Source organism: Acomys minous, assembly GCF_964271855.1.
Source record: "Acomys minous genome assembly, chromosome: 19".
NCBI classification, from domain to species: Eukaryota; Metazoa; Chordata; class Mammalia; order Rodentia; family Muridae; genus Acomys; species Acomys minous.
The window spans coordinates 28,439,764-28,456,786 of NC_140499.1; the positions used below are offsets into that span (position 1 = coordinate 28,439,764).

Genomic DNA, 17,023 nt, shown 5'->3' on the forward strand with positions numbered 1-17,023 from the left:
GAAGAGGGCACCAGATTATATTACAGATGGTTGTGAGCCATCATGTAGTTGCTGGGAATTGAACTCAGGACCTCTGGTAGAACAGCCAGTGCTCTTAACCTCTGAGCCATCTCTCCATCCCCTTTATTTATTTATTTTTTTAATCTAGACTCTGACTTGAGAATTTTAACCATCGAGCCCAAATCTAGATACTGTCACATAAGTTATATTGGTTAGTAACCTGTCTTTCTTTGTTCACAAGAATCCTAGTCCATGGAGATAATAATTGTGCTAAACCCGTGGAATAAGCACATCACTTGAAATCTAAAATCATTATGTAAGAAAATTAGGATATGAAAGAAACAGAGAATGCATTTATACAGGGCAGGTGCTTGGTACCCTCTTAGAAATAGCAGTAGTGGTAAAGGAAAGCAATGTGATTTGACTCTCACATGCCGTATTTGCACATTTTTACACTGTGTAACTATTGGGACAGAATAGTGTTCTCTGAGCTCCCTGCAAAGCAGAACTGCTATGTCACGCCTCCTTTAGAAGGTTTTCCTGAGTCTGGCCTGTAAAAAGAACTTTTATTTTCCTGAGATAATTGTTACCTCTGGGAATTATTGCATCTGTCTGCTAGCGTTGGGAGCTTCTAGCCTCCAGAAAGTATGTTTTCAGGCTCTTTCACCCTTTCTTCTTCTTTCTGAACTGCTGGCTGGTTCAACTCAGCTGCTCTGGCTCAAACTCCTCTCCCAGCTCACATATTCAATCTCTAGGCCTCAAACTAACTTCAGCAGTCTTTCCCAATCTTCTGGCTCCTTCTCATTCTCTGATTCATTCAGTCTTCACCTCAGTTCTCTTTCTGCAACCTATTTATTACTGTTGTGGTAAGAACGGCCTCCGTCTCTGCGTTGCCCCTTACGTAGCTTCCTTTCAGAATTGAGCATTTTAATATCCTGGAAACAGTTAAACAATAACATACTCTCTTGCCCCCTCAATTTTTGTTTTCATTGTCAAGTAGTTAAGGGTAAATAAATAAAAAGATTTGTTGAAAAAATTTCCTTCATTGTCATATTTTCAGGGTTTTCCTTATCAAAAATGTTTGATACTTTCTAAAAATTTGAATGTTTTAATCTAAAAAGGCTTTCACAAGTTTCTCATGTACAAAAATGTTCTCTAGCATTATTAAATAAAGAAAGAATAATTTGTCCTTCTGCCACACGGGCCTGCAGTGTTGTTTTTGTACCACACATCACAATATGGTCTAGTGACTATTAGTAGCTAGTGTTAAAGGGTTTCAGAAGCAACTGTTTCTGGGTGCTTTGTTTGAGAAGAAAGTGGTAGAAGGAACCCTTCTCATAGGTTGTTGCTCACTACACAGTATTATTACTTGCTAGGAACATAAGACCCTTCCCTTCCTAATATAAGTACTTCAGAGATGGCTAATCCAGCAATGTTCATACCTGTCTGATAGTGGCAAGGGCAGAGTACATCAAGATGTCATAATTATTGGTTGCAACATTGAAGGCTGTTTAAAAGTTGCTGCCAAATATGGGTACATAGCCTAAAGTGTACTTGTAGATGGGACATGTAATGATAATCAACTCAAGATAGCATACATATAAAATAAAACCATTAAATACCTTGCCCGGCACAGTGGTGCACGCCTGCAATCCCAGCACTTGGGAGGCAGAGGCAGGTGGATCGCTGTGAGTTCGAGACCAGCCTGGTCTGCAAAGTGAGTCCAGGACAACCAAGGCTACACAGAGAAACCCTGTCTCAAAAAACCAAAATAAATAGATAAATAAGTAACATTAGCTATCATCAGTAATTCTACCCATGGGGAAATGGAAGGTGGCATGGGTTTAGTTAAAGTTTTGATGAACACTTGGTGCCCAGGTCATCCTCAAGCTTGCAGCAGTCTTCCTTTGTAAGAATCAAGTGCTAGAATTACAGGCAGGAGCCACCATACCCAGCATACAATTTCCAAACTTAAAAACCTGCTTTGAAGTCTAATCTTCATGAGACATATGTGCTTTTGTTTTGGTTTGTTTCTTTGATTTTGAGACAGGGTTTCTCTGTGTCACCTTGGCTGTCCTGGACTAACTTTGTCGACCAGCCTGGCCTCAAATTCACAGCGATCCGCCTGCCTCTGCCCCCCACACCCCAACCCCAAGTGCTGGGATTAAAGGTGTGTGCCGCCACCACCACCTGGCTCGTGAGACATGTGTATGTCTATTTCCCAACATAGCAACAAAATGTGTAAATTACTTGTCTCTCCAGTTTAGCATGAGTCAGTAATTGGTATTCATGAATTCCTTCATGTACTGCTCAACGTTTCTCTTTATACTTCCCCAGGGCCATCAGACTGTATTGTTCTTTTACATGAGTGAATGATTTCTTTTACATTTGCTTTATTTTATGTGTATGAGTCTTTTTCTTATGTATGTCTGTGCATCACAGGAATGCCTAGTGCCAGCAGAGGTAAGAAGAGGGTGTAGAGTTATACATGGTTGTAAGCTACCATATGAGTGCTGGGAACCAAAGTTTAGTCCTCGCAAGTACAGCAATTGCTCTTTAACTAGTGGGCCATGTCTCTGGCACCTAGCCAGTCATTTTTAAACTCCCCTTCTTGGAGACTAGCATTTACTTAGTGGCTTACAACAGTCTGGACTCCAGTCTCTTCTAGGGCATTCCACACTCTTCTAGCCTCTGAGAACCATGTTACACAAGTGATTCAGAGACACACACACACAGACAGAACACTAGCGTACATCAAAACAATAAGATTAAATAAAAAATCATTGAAGACAGTTCTAGAGTTGAAAATTGCCTTTGTGTAACTTATGGGAGGGTGAAATTTGACAATATATTTCTGGGCAACTGGTAAGTGCCTTCTTTTATTTTTTACTTGTGGCCAAAGAAAATAGTTTAAATTAAGTTCATATTCCTCAAGAATCTTAATTCCTTTTGTATAATGTCTTTCATTTTTGTTAGGTTGAAACACCATTGGAAGAAGCTATTAAGTTTTTAACACCGTTGAAGAACTTGGTGAAGAACAAGATAGAAACTCATCTTTTTGCCTTTGAGATTTACTTTAGGAAAGGTAGGATATTAGGGTATAGTAGATGTGATAAAACTGCTCATGTTTCTTAGGGTTAGTGTCACCCATCACTATTGCATTTCTTGACAGATACCAATACAGATTCCTCATAAAGATGTATGCTATGTAGACTGTTGTAGGAAATGCATTGGTGTATCTGTCCTCTTAGAGAACACAGAGCCCAACAGCAGATGCACACTGGTCCCTAGTATTAAGTCAGATACAGTGATCACCTAACATGTTATGTGAAAGAACCTGAGGGTTTCTGGTAATGTTGTCTAATATAAGTACAGAGTTTAGAATAGTGGGTGACAGAGCTAAGCATCAGATAATTTTTAGCTGTTATGAGTTGATGTCATAAATATAAACCAGTTCCTGAGCTGGATCTTAAGAGGATAGTTCTGGATTCTGAAGGAAATAGTATCCACTAGAATGTGTCAACAGTGTTGGTGTCTGTGTTGTTTGGAAGGACAAGGTGAAGGAGAAGTTAATAGTCTTGTCTTTCACATTTAGGGTGATATATCTATATCTATCTATCTATCTATCTATCTATCTATATCTCATATATGTGTATATAGACAATAACAAAACTTCATAGTACCGAATTTATGTAATTCAAGTCATTGGAAATGTTTATTAAAGTAGTATGAATTGAAGTGAAAAGCTGGTTATTAGTAGGATCAGGCTAAGACTGTTACATCAGAAAATAACTGTTATGAAGCAGGGCATATGAATTCAGGCCATGTGAGCAATATATAATATAGATAAATTCTAATATAACTTTTATTTTGAAATAAGATGTAAAACTTAGTATTAGTTGAACATATATTTGTTTATTGAGACAAGTCCCCATGTTACCCTGGCTAGCCTGAAACTCACTCTGTAGATCAGGCTAGACCTGAACTTGGCAGCAATCCTGGCATCCCAAGCCTGGGATCATGTGTGTGTATCAGCATGCCCAGTTGTTAATATATTTATGGAGGTATATAATAATACTATAGAAGTAATTAGGAAGAAATGGTCAAAAGATAACAAAAATTGGTTTTTGATAGATTTTTTTAAGTAGTTAAAATATATCTTACTGTATTTTCTACTTTTCACAATTATAACTTTGAAAGAAATTGATTAGTTAAATAATTTTCTCTTTGTAGTCCTAGCTGTCCTGGACTTGCTTAGTAGGCCAGGCTGGCCTCAAAGTCACAGAGCTTCCCTGCTACTTCTGTCTCTGCCCCCTGAGTGCTGGGATTAAAGGTGTGCACCATCACACCTGGCTAATTTCCTTTTAAAAAAAAATATTTATTTATTTATCACTTATACAGTGTTCATCAGAAGAGGGCACTGGATCTCATTATAGATGTCTATGAGCCACCATGTCATTACTGGGAATTGAACTCAGGATTCTTGGAAGCACAGTCAGTGCTCTTAACCTCTGAGCCATCTATCCAGCCCTAATTTTCATATATTTAACTTACTTTTTTTTGGTGTGTGTGAAGGGACGCACAGGGTTTTACTGTGAGTCATGGCTGGCCTGGAACTCACAGAGGTCCTGTCTGCCTTTGTTTCTTGAGCACGGGGATTAAAAGAGTGTACCACTATGTTTTGCTACCCCAGTTCATTATAAAAGTAATCTTAGAGGGCCAGCAAGATACTCATTGGGTACCCCAAGCTGGACAAAAAATAAATAAAAGAAAGAAAGAAAATGTTTCTAGGTAGAATTTCCAGATACACAAAAGTTGCTGTGTTTAAAGAGGTCGCAACACCTTGCAGTGGTGTCTAGTAGGTGATGATAAAGAGCATAGCAGGAATTTTAGTATTTTCTGAGTTTGGGGTGTATGAGTTTTAGAAGTAGTTAGGGTTTTATGCTTCGATATTTGAAGCGTGATACCAAATTAGGAAAGTCTCAACAAAGAGGTGACTATCAAGAAGACTCAGTGTAAGTTTCTATTTAACAGGTGGAGGCACCGCTGAGACTTGGGAAAGGTAAGCAGGTGGGAGTAGGGATAGTGTAGAGCACTAGACATAGTCTGGGTGGACGCATCCAGAGGTGGCAGAAAGGGAACTGTCTGTCACAGAACATAGGAGAACAAGAGTTTTTCTAAGTAATGGAAGCTAGAAAGGAAAAGGCTTTACATTTTGTTTCTCTGTTTATATGATACTAGTTCATATTACAGATGTTGTATAAGTTCTGTTTGGTGGAACCACTTGAAAAATGGTATGTGGAAATAACATGTAGCCAATTGGAGGGAAGATGTTTGCTTCAAAGTTGTTATAGCTCATATGTTGTGTTTGTAAGGTTCTTGGAAGGACAACTTATTTTATCAAATTATCAAAATATATTTTTTCTTTTTATAGAAAAGTTTCTTTTGATGCTACAATCAGTAAAGCGGGCATTTGCTATTGATCCTAGTCATCCCTGGCTACATGAGTGCATGATTCGACTGTTTAATTCTGGTAGGTTTTTATTCCCATGCCGCACATACTTGACTAATAGTTGGTAATGAGTGTAGAATTTGAGTTACCCACACAGTCACCTCTGACTCCTCTGGGGCTTCTAATATCATTTTTAGCCTTCAGTGGCACCCAAATACATACGGTATGCACATAAGTAAAAGCAAATAATCTGAACATAAAGTCATGTTAAAGGTACTACATATTCAGTTAGCTGAGAGAAAAACAGGGTTTTTTTGTTTGTGATTTTCATTTTAAGGCCTTAAATACTTGTGGTATTGGTATAGAATGTTAGATTCAAGTATTTGGGAATCACATTTGGCGTTTTCTGTTTCTATAGTGGGCTTGAACCTAGAGCCTTATGCATGGCACACAAAACATCCTTCTGAGCTGCCAACAATCTATCAGTATTTTTTTTTTTAACTTAAAAATAGTCATCTGACAACCAGATCAATACATTATTGTTAGTGTGTAGTAGAAATGCAGAGTGAACAGAACACAGGAGAGAAGTGTTAAGACTGTGAATGTGTGATCTATACCTGTCTTTTTAATTTCAGTTTCAGGAATTGAGCTCTGGTCACAGGCTTGTCTGGCTAATGCTTTTTTACCTGCTAAGCCATTTCCCTTAACTTGTTTTGCCTCTTCCCCCCCCCCCCAACCCCCCCTTAAGAGAGGTTCTTTCCACATAGTCATGGCTGTCCTAGAATTCAACATATAGACCAGGCTGATTTTAAACCCACCTGCCTCTGCCTCCTGAGGGCTGGGATTTAAAGACATGTACCATCATGCCCAGCTCTATCTTTTGTGTTTTTTTTTTTTTTCTCTACTTATGTTAACAATGCTAACTGTCCTGGGAAGACTTTGCTTAATTCTGTCTGCTAAGAAGCTAATAGCATGAACCAATATGATTTCAGTTGAGGATGTTGGGGGAACCAAATAAAAGTTCATTAGAGTTGGGCTGTGTGGCACATACCTTTAATCCCAGCATGCAGTAGACAGAGGTAGGTAGAACTCTGTGTTTAAAGCCAACGTGGTCTACTGAGTGAGTTCCAGGATAGTCAGGGCTACACAGTGAGTGAAGCCTCTGTCTTGTGTGTCGATCCCCTCCCCCCTCCGAAAAAAATTTTACTAGAAAATGATTTCTTGCTGGAAACATGCCATTAATCCCAGCACTCAGGGAGGCAGAGGCAGGCAGATCACTGTGAGTTCAATGCCAGCCTGGTCTACAAAGTGAGTCCAGGATCACCAAGATTACACAGAAAAAATTATTTTTTTACCTGACCTCCTATTGCTAATTACTTTTCATTGATTCATGAAACTTACTAACTTATCATAGAAGATAATCAAGTTTTGTTTATAGTCTGTCCACCAGTCATACCAATAAGTCATCATGTAATAAACCTGATTTTGAACCTTCACCTAAGATATAGGTAAGATTTTATTACATAGAAGTCATAGAATATTTTTATTTTTGTTTTGTGATTTATTTTATTAATCAATTAATTTGTTTGTTTGAGACAGGGTGTTTCTGTGTAGCCCTGGCTGTTCTGGAACTCACCAAGTAGACCAGGCTGGCCTCAAACACACAGAGATCCCTGCCTAGGATTAAACACATGCAGCACTACTCTTGGCCCAAATTTTATTTGTTTTTATTTGATATATATGAATGTTCTGTATGTATGTTTGTATGCATTTTGTGTGTGCCTGGTATAAGCTAGAAGGAGATGCCAGGAACAGAATGCACTTTCTCTGCAAGGTGGCTAGAGCTCTTTACCACTGAACTCCCTCTCAAGACCCCAAGTAACATTTAAGTTTTATTTCGGTGGTTGTGTTTTTGCTGTTGCTGGTGGTGCCTTTGGGTTTGTGTTAGTTTGCTTATTCATATTTTGGTGCTTAAAAAGACAGATAATTGATATCTTTGTGGAAAACATAGCTTTGGTGTATATGAATCTTTTTTTTTCTTCTGTTTTTCTCATTTTCCTTCTGCATTCCATCCCCTTTTCTTTTCAAGTCAGGGTGTTAGTTGGTAGTTCTGTCCTGTGCTGGCCTTGAACTTACAAAGATTTACCTGCCTCTGCCTTGCTTCTTGAGCACCACCACACCACGCCTACAAATTTATCTGTCTGTCTGTCTGTCTGTTTATTTATTTATTTATGGTTTTTTGAGGCAGCATTTCTCTGTATAGCCTTGGTTGTCCTGGACTCCCTTTGTAGACCAGGCTGACCTCGAACTCACAGTCGTCTACCTGCCTCTGCCTCCCTAAGTGCTGGGATTAAAAGCATGCACCACCATGCACAGTGTGGGTAGGTCCGTAGGTAGGTAGGGGTATAGATGTGTGTGTGTGTGTGTGTGTGTGTGTGTGTGTGTGTGTGTGTGTGTGTGTGTGTTGCATGTTGCATTGCTAAGTGAAGATAGTTTTTCCAAATGACTGGTTGTCAGGTTGGGAGTTGATTTCTGTATTTGCTTTTAGAAATGTACTTAAACTGCTAGTGCCATAGTGCACAAGTAAAAGCCAGGGGATAACCTGTGGGAGCCAAATGCTCTGAGAATCATTAATCCTTAGCTTTGCAACAAGTGCCTTTGCCCTCCCAAGTCATCTTGCAGGCCTGAAGATACAGGTTTTCTGTGTATAGATAATATATTTTAAATTTTATGGTGTTTTTTTTCCTTCCCGTTTTGTTTTTACCTGAGGGAAATAAATTAAAAACAATACTGAAAATGTTAACTCTTTCAAAATTAATGGGAACTATATAGTTACTTTCTGTTTATATGTAAAGGATCCCCCAAAGTATTCAGCCACACCACTTTTTATTTTACAGAAGATAGTGTTCTTCGCAATTGGCTAGAGTGTAAAAAGTTTTATTCCTTTTCTACTTTTCCTTCCTGAAAAATAAGTCTTGATTAATGGTCAGAAAAAGTTAAAATTGCAACTATAATGAAGGGTAAGTTAGTTTTTAGTAACTTAGTTAAGTCACTCAGCTTCATAAAAGAAATGCTGTTTAGCTAACTGGTGCCATGTCGGTGAATTAGTTGGTTTAAAATTATCTGTAAGCTATTTCTATGATTACTTAGTGTTTGTTTTTAAACTAGAGGATAATAATTTGTTAATGGAATGCTGAAATCCATTCTTAGCAGCTCATTACTGTCACTTGAAAACCAAGTAGAAATACATAGAAAATATCAGCATACTAAGGATATGGGATGTATGCTTGTTTAATGTTGAAATTGATCAGCAGAGGGTGGTTTGGTTTTTTTTAATTTATTCTTTATTGGTTCTTTGTGAATTTTATATCGTGCACCCCAATTTACCCTCCTTTTGTACCCACCCTTCACCTTTACCACCACCATCCCCCCAACAGAGAGAAAAGCTATAGACACACTATAACAGTTGCTGAACTGTGGGGTTATTAGGCTTTTAATGCAGACTTGGGGCTAGGCAGATAGCCTAATAGATTTGATGACTACGTGAAGATGTGTGTTCAGATCCCCGGCATCCACATAAAAAAGGTGGTTGTGGCCTCCACTTTGAGACTGATCTCAGTGCAGAGTTTTTAACTGAGGAAAATCTCTTCACTGTTTTCAAAACTGTAGTAAAATAAGTATAATTTATTGAATACCAATTACATAGTTAAAGTGACATGTAGTAGCTTTTCCTTAAGGCATCTTTTAGGGTACTTCTCACCGTGTTTCAAGCTTTGTCAGAGTATCTAACTGCTAAAAGTGTTTGTTTCCTAATTTATTTAACAGTGTGTGAAAGTAAAGACTTACCTGAAACAGTTAGAACAGTATTAAAACAAGAAATGAACCGTCTTTTTGGAGCAACAAATCCAAAGAATTTTAATGAAACTTTCCTGAAAAGGAATTCTGATTCATTGCCACATAGATTATCAGGTAATCAATCTATTTGGTCCTTCTAGTAGCCTTCTTGAACAGCTTCTCATGCTTTAATGAATCACCGTCAAGGTAAGGTATACATTTTGCTTAAAATGGCAATATATACTGTACTTTTCCTAGGAAAATAGACCATATATAGATGTTTCTTCTATATTTTACATTTTTGTGAGACAGAATTATTACAGTAAAGTAAGCAAGTAGTTTCTACTGATTCAGCACTACCATTATAAACAAATAAGTGCAACTGATTTTTTTGTTGTTGGTTTGATTTGGTTTGGTTTTGGACATGATCTCACTATGTAACCCTGCCTTACCTGGAAGTCACTATATAGACAAGACTAGCCTCTAATTCATAGAGATCTGCCTGCCTCTGCCTCCAGTTTCTAGGCCTAAAGGCATGTGTCACCTCACAACTGAATTTAAGTGAGTTTTACAAAACTTCAGTACTCAACCCACCCCAGTGAACTTAAAAGTGTGCATTACAATACTGTGTAGGTTCTTGTGCTGGGGTCTCGTGCTTCCCTTATTGTGGTCGTAAGGCTCACGTAGTGTGATTTTGATTTTCCGTGCTGTGCATTTTTCCTGGTAAGCTAAATAAATACCTGAAAACTGTGCTGCATTTCAGAAAGCCTGAGCCAAGAAGAATCATTCACCATGAATGTCTGGGTTTTATTAGTGTGCTTTAAAAATAACTAATTAAAGTGGTAGCACACGCCTGTAATCCCGGCACTCTGAAGGCAGAGGTGGCCGGTTTCAATGTGCTCATGGGCAGCCTGGTCTACCTTGTGAGCTTCAGGCCAGAGCTACACAATAAGCTCTGTCTCAGACAAAACAAAGCAAACCTGGCTAAAGCATAGAAGCTTTGTCTGCTGCTGTGAGAAGCTGAGTGCAAGCTTTTGTCTCATACCGTTGAAGTTGGCTGTTCCTCTCATGCCTTTTCCCACGTGAAGTTAATGAGTCATCTGCCTTCTCTAGCAAATTACTGTATTTAGTTGGAAAATGATTCATGATCTCGTTACACCAAGACAAATATTAGAATATTTGTATTGTTTCGTGGTTTTGATTATGTGTGGTTTACTAACATGTTCTCTTTCAATGGATGGGTGTCTATTACATACCTTAATCCTCTCTCCTATGTTAGACAGTCCAGCCCTCTCAGGTATTGTAACTGTTTTCAATGGCACTTCATACACATATCTTCTGTTTTACATCTAAATGAGTAGAGGCCAAGGTTCCTAAACTCTGACAACTCTTTCTTCCCATTTAGCTGCCAAAATGGTATATTATTTAGATTCTTCTAGTCAGAAACGAGCGATAGAGTTGGCAACAACACTTGATGCGTCCCTCACCAACAGAAACCTTCAGGTAATGGGGCCTATTTATTTATTTAAAGTAATCTCTCTGTTAGAAAAACTAACAACTCTTACTTCTCACTACAAACAATGAAATCATTTTTGTTACTTATCTGTAATATTTTCCAAATCATTATAATCTGTTAGAAATTTACTTTTAAGGGACAATGTGTGTATATGTGTATGTTTGTGTTCTTATGCACAAGTATACCAGGTTATTTGGTACTTAATAACTAGTTTCATATATATGGCTTACTTAGAATTATGTTATGATAAAATTATATGTATATAGGGTGGAGAGATAACTCAGTTAAGAATACTGAATGTTCTTTAGGATACCCGGGTTCAATCCCTACCACCCACATAGCAGCTCACAAATATTACATCAGTTCTAGGGATCCATTGCCCTTTTCTGGCTTCCATGGACACGGAGCACACATGGGTACATAGATATACATAAAAGCAAACACTCATATACCCATAAAGAAGTCTTTTAAAAATTAAAAAAATATAAATGTTATTTTTGGATTTCAGTTATGTTTCAGGATATCTATATATCTTGCAACCATTTATGAGCATTCAGTGGTCTCAGCTAGGATTCTGACACATTTAAGATATTAAGGTCAGCCTGATCTACAAAATGGGTTCCAGGACAGCCAGAGAGCTACATGGAACTTGAAAACACAAAACAATGACTTTTAGAGTAGTAGCTATTGTGACATTGTGACAGTGTCAATTGTAATCTAAACTGTAAACAAAAGACAACTACATTGTAGTATAGTTGTCCCAATAAAAAGAGTACTTGCTCTAGTCCAGACTTTTATTATAAGCACTTAAGATGGACTGCTGTGAATTGGGGCAGTGTGGTCTATACAGCGAGACCCTGTCTAAAAATGGAGTACTTGCTGAAAGATAGCTTGTGTGTGTGTTCACTGCTCAGCCATAAATCCAGCTGAAGGGGGCAAAAGTCTTCGAACTCTTTGTCAAGGAACACACCATTGAGGGTTGAGTGAGTACTGGTTTTTTTGTATCTTGGCAAGATGTTATGGAAACTAGTGTTGTTTAGCTGAAAATGTGAGGAGTGTGCCTCACATGAAGCATTTAAAAATGTACATAATAAAGTAGGGGATAGTCAAAGAACTTTGTGTGTGTGTCTGAAACAGGGTTTCTCTGTGTAACAGCCCTGGCTGTCCTGGACTTGGCTTTGTAGACCAGGCTGGCCTCAAACTCACATCAATCCACCTGCCTCTGCCTCCTGAGTGCTGGGATTAAAGGTGTGTGCCACCACGTCTGGCTGAACCTGTTTCTTTAAATCACTTCATACTGAACATATTTTTGCTTACTTAAAAATTTTTTTATTTTTATTTTTGTGTCTGTTTTGCTTGTGAGTATGGATGTATACCACATACATGCCTGATGCCCTTGGAGTTCAGAAGAAGGCACTGGATTTCCTAGAACTCTTGTTAGGATTGGTCATGAACCACCGTGTGGATGCTGAGAAAAACCAAACCCAGGACCTCTTCAAAAGCAATAAGTGCTCTCAACTACTAAGCCATTTTTCCAGCCTCAAGATTTCTTAATTTGAATTTGGAGTTAAATAACTCAATTTGATTTTGTTTGTTTGTTTGAGTGATTGATTGCTTTTTGAGACTGTCTTACTATGTAGCCTTGTCCGAACTGGAACTCATTGTGTAGACAAGACTGGCCTTGAACTCAAAGATCTGCCTGCTTCTACATCAGAAGTGCTGGAATTAAACACAGGCCCCCTTGCCAGAACCAGTATTTGATTTTGCTGGCTCATTACTTCCTCAAAAGAAGGGAAGGAAGTAAAATGGCTTATCTGCAGAAATTGGCACTGACATTGTGGTTTTTTTTTTTTTTCAAAGACTTACTTATTTTTATGTGCATTGGTGTTCTGCCTTTGTGTCTGTGCAAGGGTATCTAGTCCCCTGGAATTGAAATTACAGACAGTTATGAGCTGCCTTGTGGGTGTTAGGAATTGAACCTGGGATCTCTGGAAGAACAGCCAGTGCTTTTAACCACTGAGCCATTTCTCCCGCCTCAACATTTTAAATTTAACATTTTTACACAGGGCCAAACTAGGCTAAGGTAAAGGCTGTGTGTTTGCTCAAAGTGTCTGTCTGTCTGTCTGTCTGTCTGTCTGTCTGTCTATCTATCTATCTATCACGCCTATAGTGTTCTGCCTGTATGTAACACCCATACACCAAAAGGAGGTACTAGATCTCATTATAGGTTGCTGGGAATTGAACTCAGGACCATTGGAAGAACAGCCAGTGCTCTTATCCTCTCAGCCATCTCTCTAGCTCCTCAAAATACCTCTCTAATAACAGTACCTTTTTAATGCTTTATGTATCATCAAATGTTCATATACTTAACTCTTTAGATTTGGAATAAACCCTCCATTTCTGAAGAAATTGTTGAATTAGGCCTTGAAGACCATCCTGATGGGATTCATGAGCAGGAAGAAATGCTTTTGTTTTTCTAAAATAGCTGTTCTATTCTTGTTTTGGAAGTAGTTGATGTTGAAGTGTCTCATAGTAAGACCCCTTTTCAACATGTTCTAACATGACCTTCTCTTTCTTTAGACTTGCATGGAGGTGTTAGAAGCCTTGTGTGGTGGTAGCCTAGGAGACTGTAAAGAAGCTGCTGAAGCATACAGAGCAAACTGCCACAAGCTTTTCCCTTATGCTTTGGCTTTCATGCCTCCTGGATATGAAGAGGACATGAAGATCACAGTTAACGGAGATAGTTCTGCAGAAACTGAAGAACTGGCCAATGAAATTTGAACATCATTAAACACGCAGATGGAATGACTTTGGACCATATCTAGTGTATAATATTTTTGTCACGCACCTGCTGCATTGCTCTAACTTACACAGAATGAGAGGAGTAAATGTTCTTGCCTTCAAATAGTCTTACTTTTTTTTTTTATCCTGCTGAAAACTATATATAAAATATCTAACATTACAGGATATAGATTCAGTTTCTTAAAAAAAATTAAAAGCTGCTAAAATTGAGGGGTTAAAAAAAAATCCGTATCCTATTCCTACCTTCCCTGCCCATGTTTTTAAACTAATTTATATAAAATCTGGAGGCTATTACAGCTAACATAGCAGGTGTGTGGCAGAAATATTACTTTCAATTCGTCTTGTGAGATTTTACTATATCTCAGACAGCATAAATGCTGTTTTAGCACTGGATTCTTTCACTGAGCACAAAGAGTTGTTGGGGCTTTAGCATCTGACTGATTTTGTTACGGGGTTGATTATCTTGACCATAGGAAGTATGCAATGTGAATCACTATGTACAGAGCCATCTACAGCAGATGCTTGACGTTGTAGAGACTGGGACACACAGCTACCAAGCAGATTAAATGAAACCTAGAAGGTGTTCAGTACGTGTGTTGTGTTTCCAAAATTCACTGTACATGATCAGTTTGGTGTTCTTGTACCACAGTTTTTAACCGAAGGAACCAGTTGGAACAATCTCAATTTTAACTAAAACTTGAAGAACTAAAATAGCAATGCAAACCTTTAGCATTGTTTTGGCCAAACTTGTTAAAACTGTAATGCAAGAACCAAATGCACTGTGATGTGGCACCAACTAATTAGCAAGCATGAATTTTCACCCGAGAGTGAAAAAAAGAAAAATCTACCATGGCTTGAAGTTAAAGAGCAGAACTCCTGACTACCATTCTATGACTGATCAAGAGACTAATAGCTAAAAACCTCAGCAGGCCTTGTTCACGATATGCAGAAAAAAGTGCTGCAGTTTAGATACCTCTGGAACTTTTCCACAGTGTCACAGGTTTGTAATACTTGAAGCCCTTCATTTCTAAGAATATATTTCTTGCTCAGTTGTTTCAGGCAAGCCCAAGACTTTGTAATTTTTAAAGGGCCCAAGATTTTTTTTTCAATAACAGACCAGCTTCTTTTTCCTGCAGTTACAAATGTAATTTCTTTTTTTTTTTTTGTTGTCAAACATAAGGTACCAAATATGATGCAATAAATTGTTTTGAAAAACAGTTGTGTGAATATTTCCACTAATCCGAGTTGGGCTTCTGTGAAATACACAGGTGGAAACAGAGGTTGAAGCCAGAGGCAATGAATGTAGGGCAAGTACCGAGGGGAGCTTTATAGAGTGGGCTAAATGGTGGTGTCAGGGAAGTTCCAGAATTATGTAGAATGCTGCTCCTTTGTTGTGATTTCATTGAGGGCTAGGATGGTGGCAGGTCCTATGGATGTCATTCAGAATCTGGAAAACTAAACACGACTATATTGATTGGAAAACGAGCCTTAAACATGTCAAACCTGTACACTGAGAACTAGCCTCAGGCTCAATATTTCTTTATGTTTGCAAGGTCTGAGAAATTAAGTTTAAGTAAAATGAATTAAGTGTATATAAAATTGAACTTTTGTAGTATTTTAGTTATAGATAGTACATACGCTAAAGGGGATTTTCAGAAGGTCATATCCTTTTACTTCATAGAACATGATCTGCATTCCACATCCCAGTCTAAGAGGTCAGTGATGGATGCAAAGATAATGACAGCATCAACTCCAGTGCTTCGCTTTAATAGGCCCTGTCTCAGGAACATCTTAACAGATGGCAAAAAAAGAAAAAAAAAAAAAAGAGGAAACTTTAAAATTTTTTCTTTAATGAGTGGCAACTAAGTTCTTATTGTTTGGAAAGAACACTAGTGGTATGTGTGCCACTAATTCAGTGCTGGAGGAGGCACCAGCCATATAGTAGGTGTGTATGTGTGGGTTTGTTTAAACTCTACTGTATATCACAATGAAATCTGTCTGTTTGTCTTGGCAATGTTCAAATGATGTAGACTGTCTGAGGACAAATACTCAGAAGTACTCAGAATTCTAATGCAGATGCCACCAAGAGAAGCTAAACTCCTGTCGTGTACATTGTATTCCAATCCAATTTTACTGGAATTATTGAATAAATCTTTTATTTTCTTTCAGGTTTACTTGATAGTGGATACATTGTCTGGTGTCAAAGGACCTTGACTGGGTTTACCTAAACATTGTACTTTACTCTGAGTATATCAACTGGATCATTTCACATTTACCCCATTCATATTCAGTTAATTTCCAGTGATACTGTGGGGGAAAACAGGGTTAGATAAACAAGTTGGGGAAATGCAGTGTGATGTTGTAATCTAAACAAGTGCCTTATGTTTATTGCTAAGAACTGGTGTTATCAACCCTTTTAATAAGAAGGGGTCCCTCGGCCTGTATTAATATAGGAAAGTAAAGATCTTTTGTTTTTCCTTATATTCACTTATTGTCATTTCTCATTGAAAAGCTAAAATCTGACTAGCTTAGTTTACTTAGCTTTAATTAGATAGTGGAGTCATACATTTTCACCATTTTTTTCTGTATTTATTATGCACAACAATAAAATGATCTCTAATAGCATGACTAAAGTAGTGCCGATGTCACTGGAAAGCTTTCTGGGTCTTATTAGGCCCTGTTTCTCACCATGATTGTACTGCATGCTCTACTGCTCTTAGAGCTATGACATGAAAGCTGTGACTGTATGAAGCGCTCAGAAAACCATGGTCCAGGATCAGGTGGGTTGTGACAAACAGAATCCCGTCGAGTCAGTTCATAAGACTTATTTCCTTTGCCATGCAGAGCATCTAGAGCACTGAACATGGTAGGCATTTCTTTCAGATAATTCCTGCCCTTGAATTCTAAAAACAATGATATTAATAGCACCCAGACCAACCTTTCTGCTGGAAGGAGTCTTCCTTTTCTGCCATGTCCTCCCAATTTTTAAATGGAAAGATTATTAGTATCAAGTTGCTGTTGTCTAAGCTTTGCTGAACCCATTGTTAAATCTAAAACACAAACCCCATGAAATGGCTCTGTTGCACCATAGGAAGCAGAAATGGTTGCAGTTTTTGCTGGTTAAATTTAACAACTTGTAGCAATAAAACTTTTTTGGAAAAGGTTATTACCAAGTTTCACTTTTCCCTTCTACAGCTCTGAGGTGGTTGTGGGAAGCCTTTGTGGTGTGTAGGAGGCTCTAAGAATGCTGTGTTTAATGAAGAATACCCTTGATATATACTCTATAGTTTGTATAGTAAAATGACTGTATGTCCATGAAGACATACTTGTAATACTTAAAAAACAGCAAAGGGTGCTGTGAAAGTGAATACCTATAATCGTAGCGCTTGGGAGATGGAGTTGGGGACAGGCCTGGGAAG

The 17,023-nt window shown here is 38.1% G+C and overlaps 1 protein-coding gene across 1 annotated transcript in view; it reads left to right on the forward strand.

Annotated features, from left to right (window-relative positions):
* The window catches only part of NAA15 (N-alpha-acetyltransferase 15, NatA auxiliary subunit), a 64,814-nt gene extending 48,590 nt beyond the window's left edge, over positions 1–16,224 (forward strand). The window contains exons 16-20 of the mRNA XM_084769256.1: positions 2,977–3,085; positions 5,435–5,533; positions 9,278–9,421; positions 10,692–10,789; positions 13,383–16,224. Coding sequence (XP_084625382.1) covers positions 2,977–3,085; positions 5,435–5,533; positions 9,278–9,421; positions 10,692–10,789; positions 13,383–13,583 — 651 coding nt within the window. The 3' untranslated portion in view covers positions 13,584–16,224. The remainder of the gene's footprint in view (positions 1–2,976; positions 3,086–5,434; positions 5,534–9,277; positions 9,422–10,691; positions 10,790–13,382) is intronic.
* Positions 16,225–17,023: the final 799 nt, after the last annotated feature.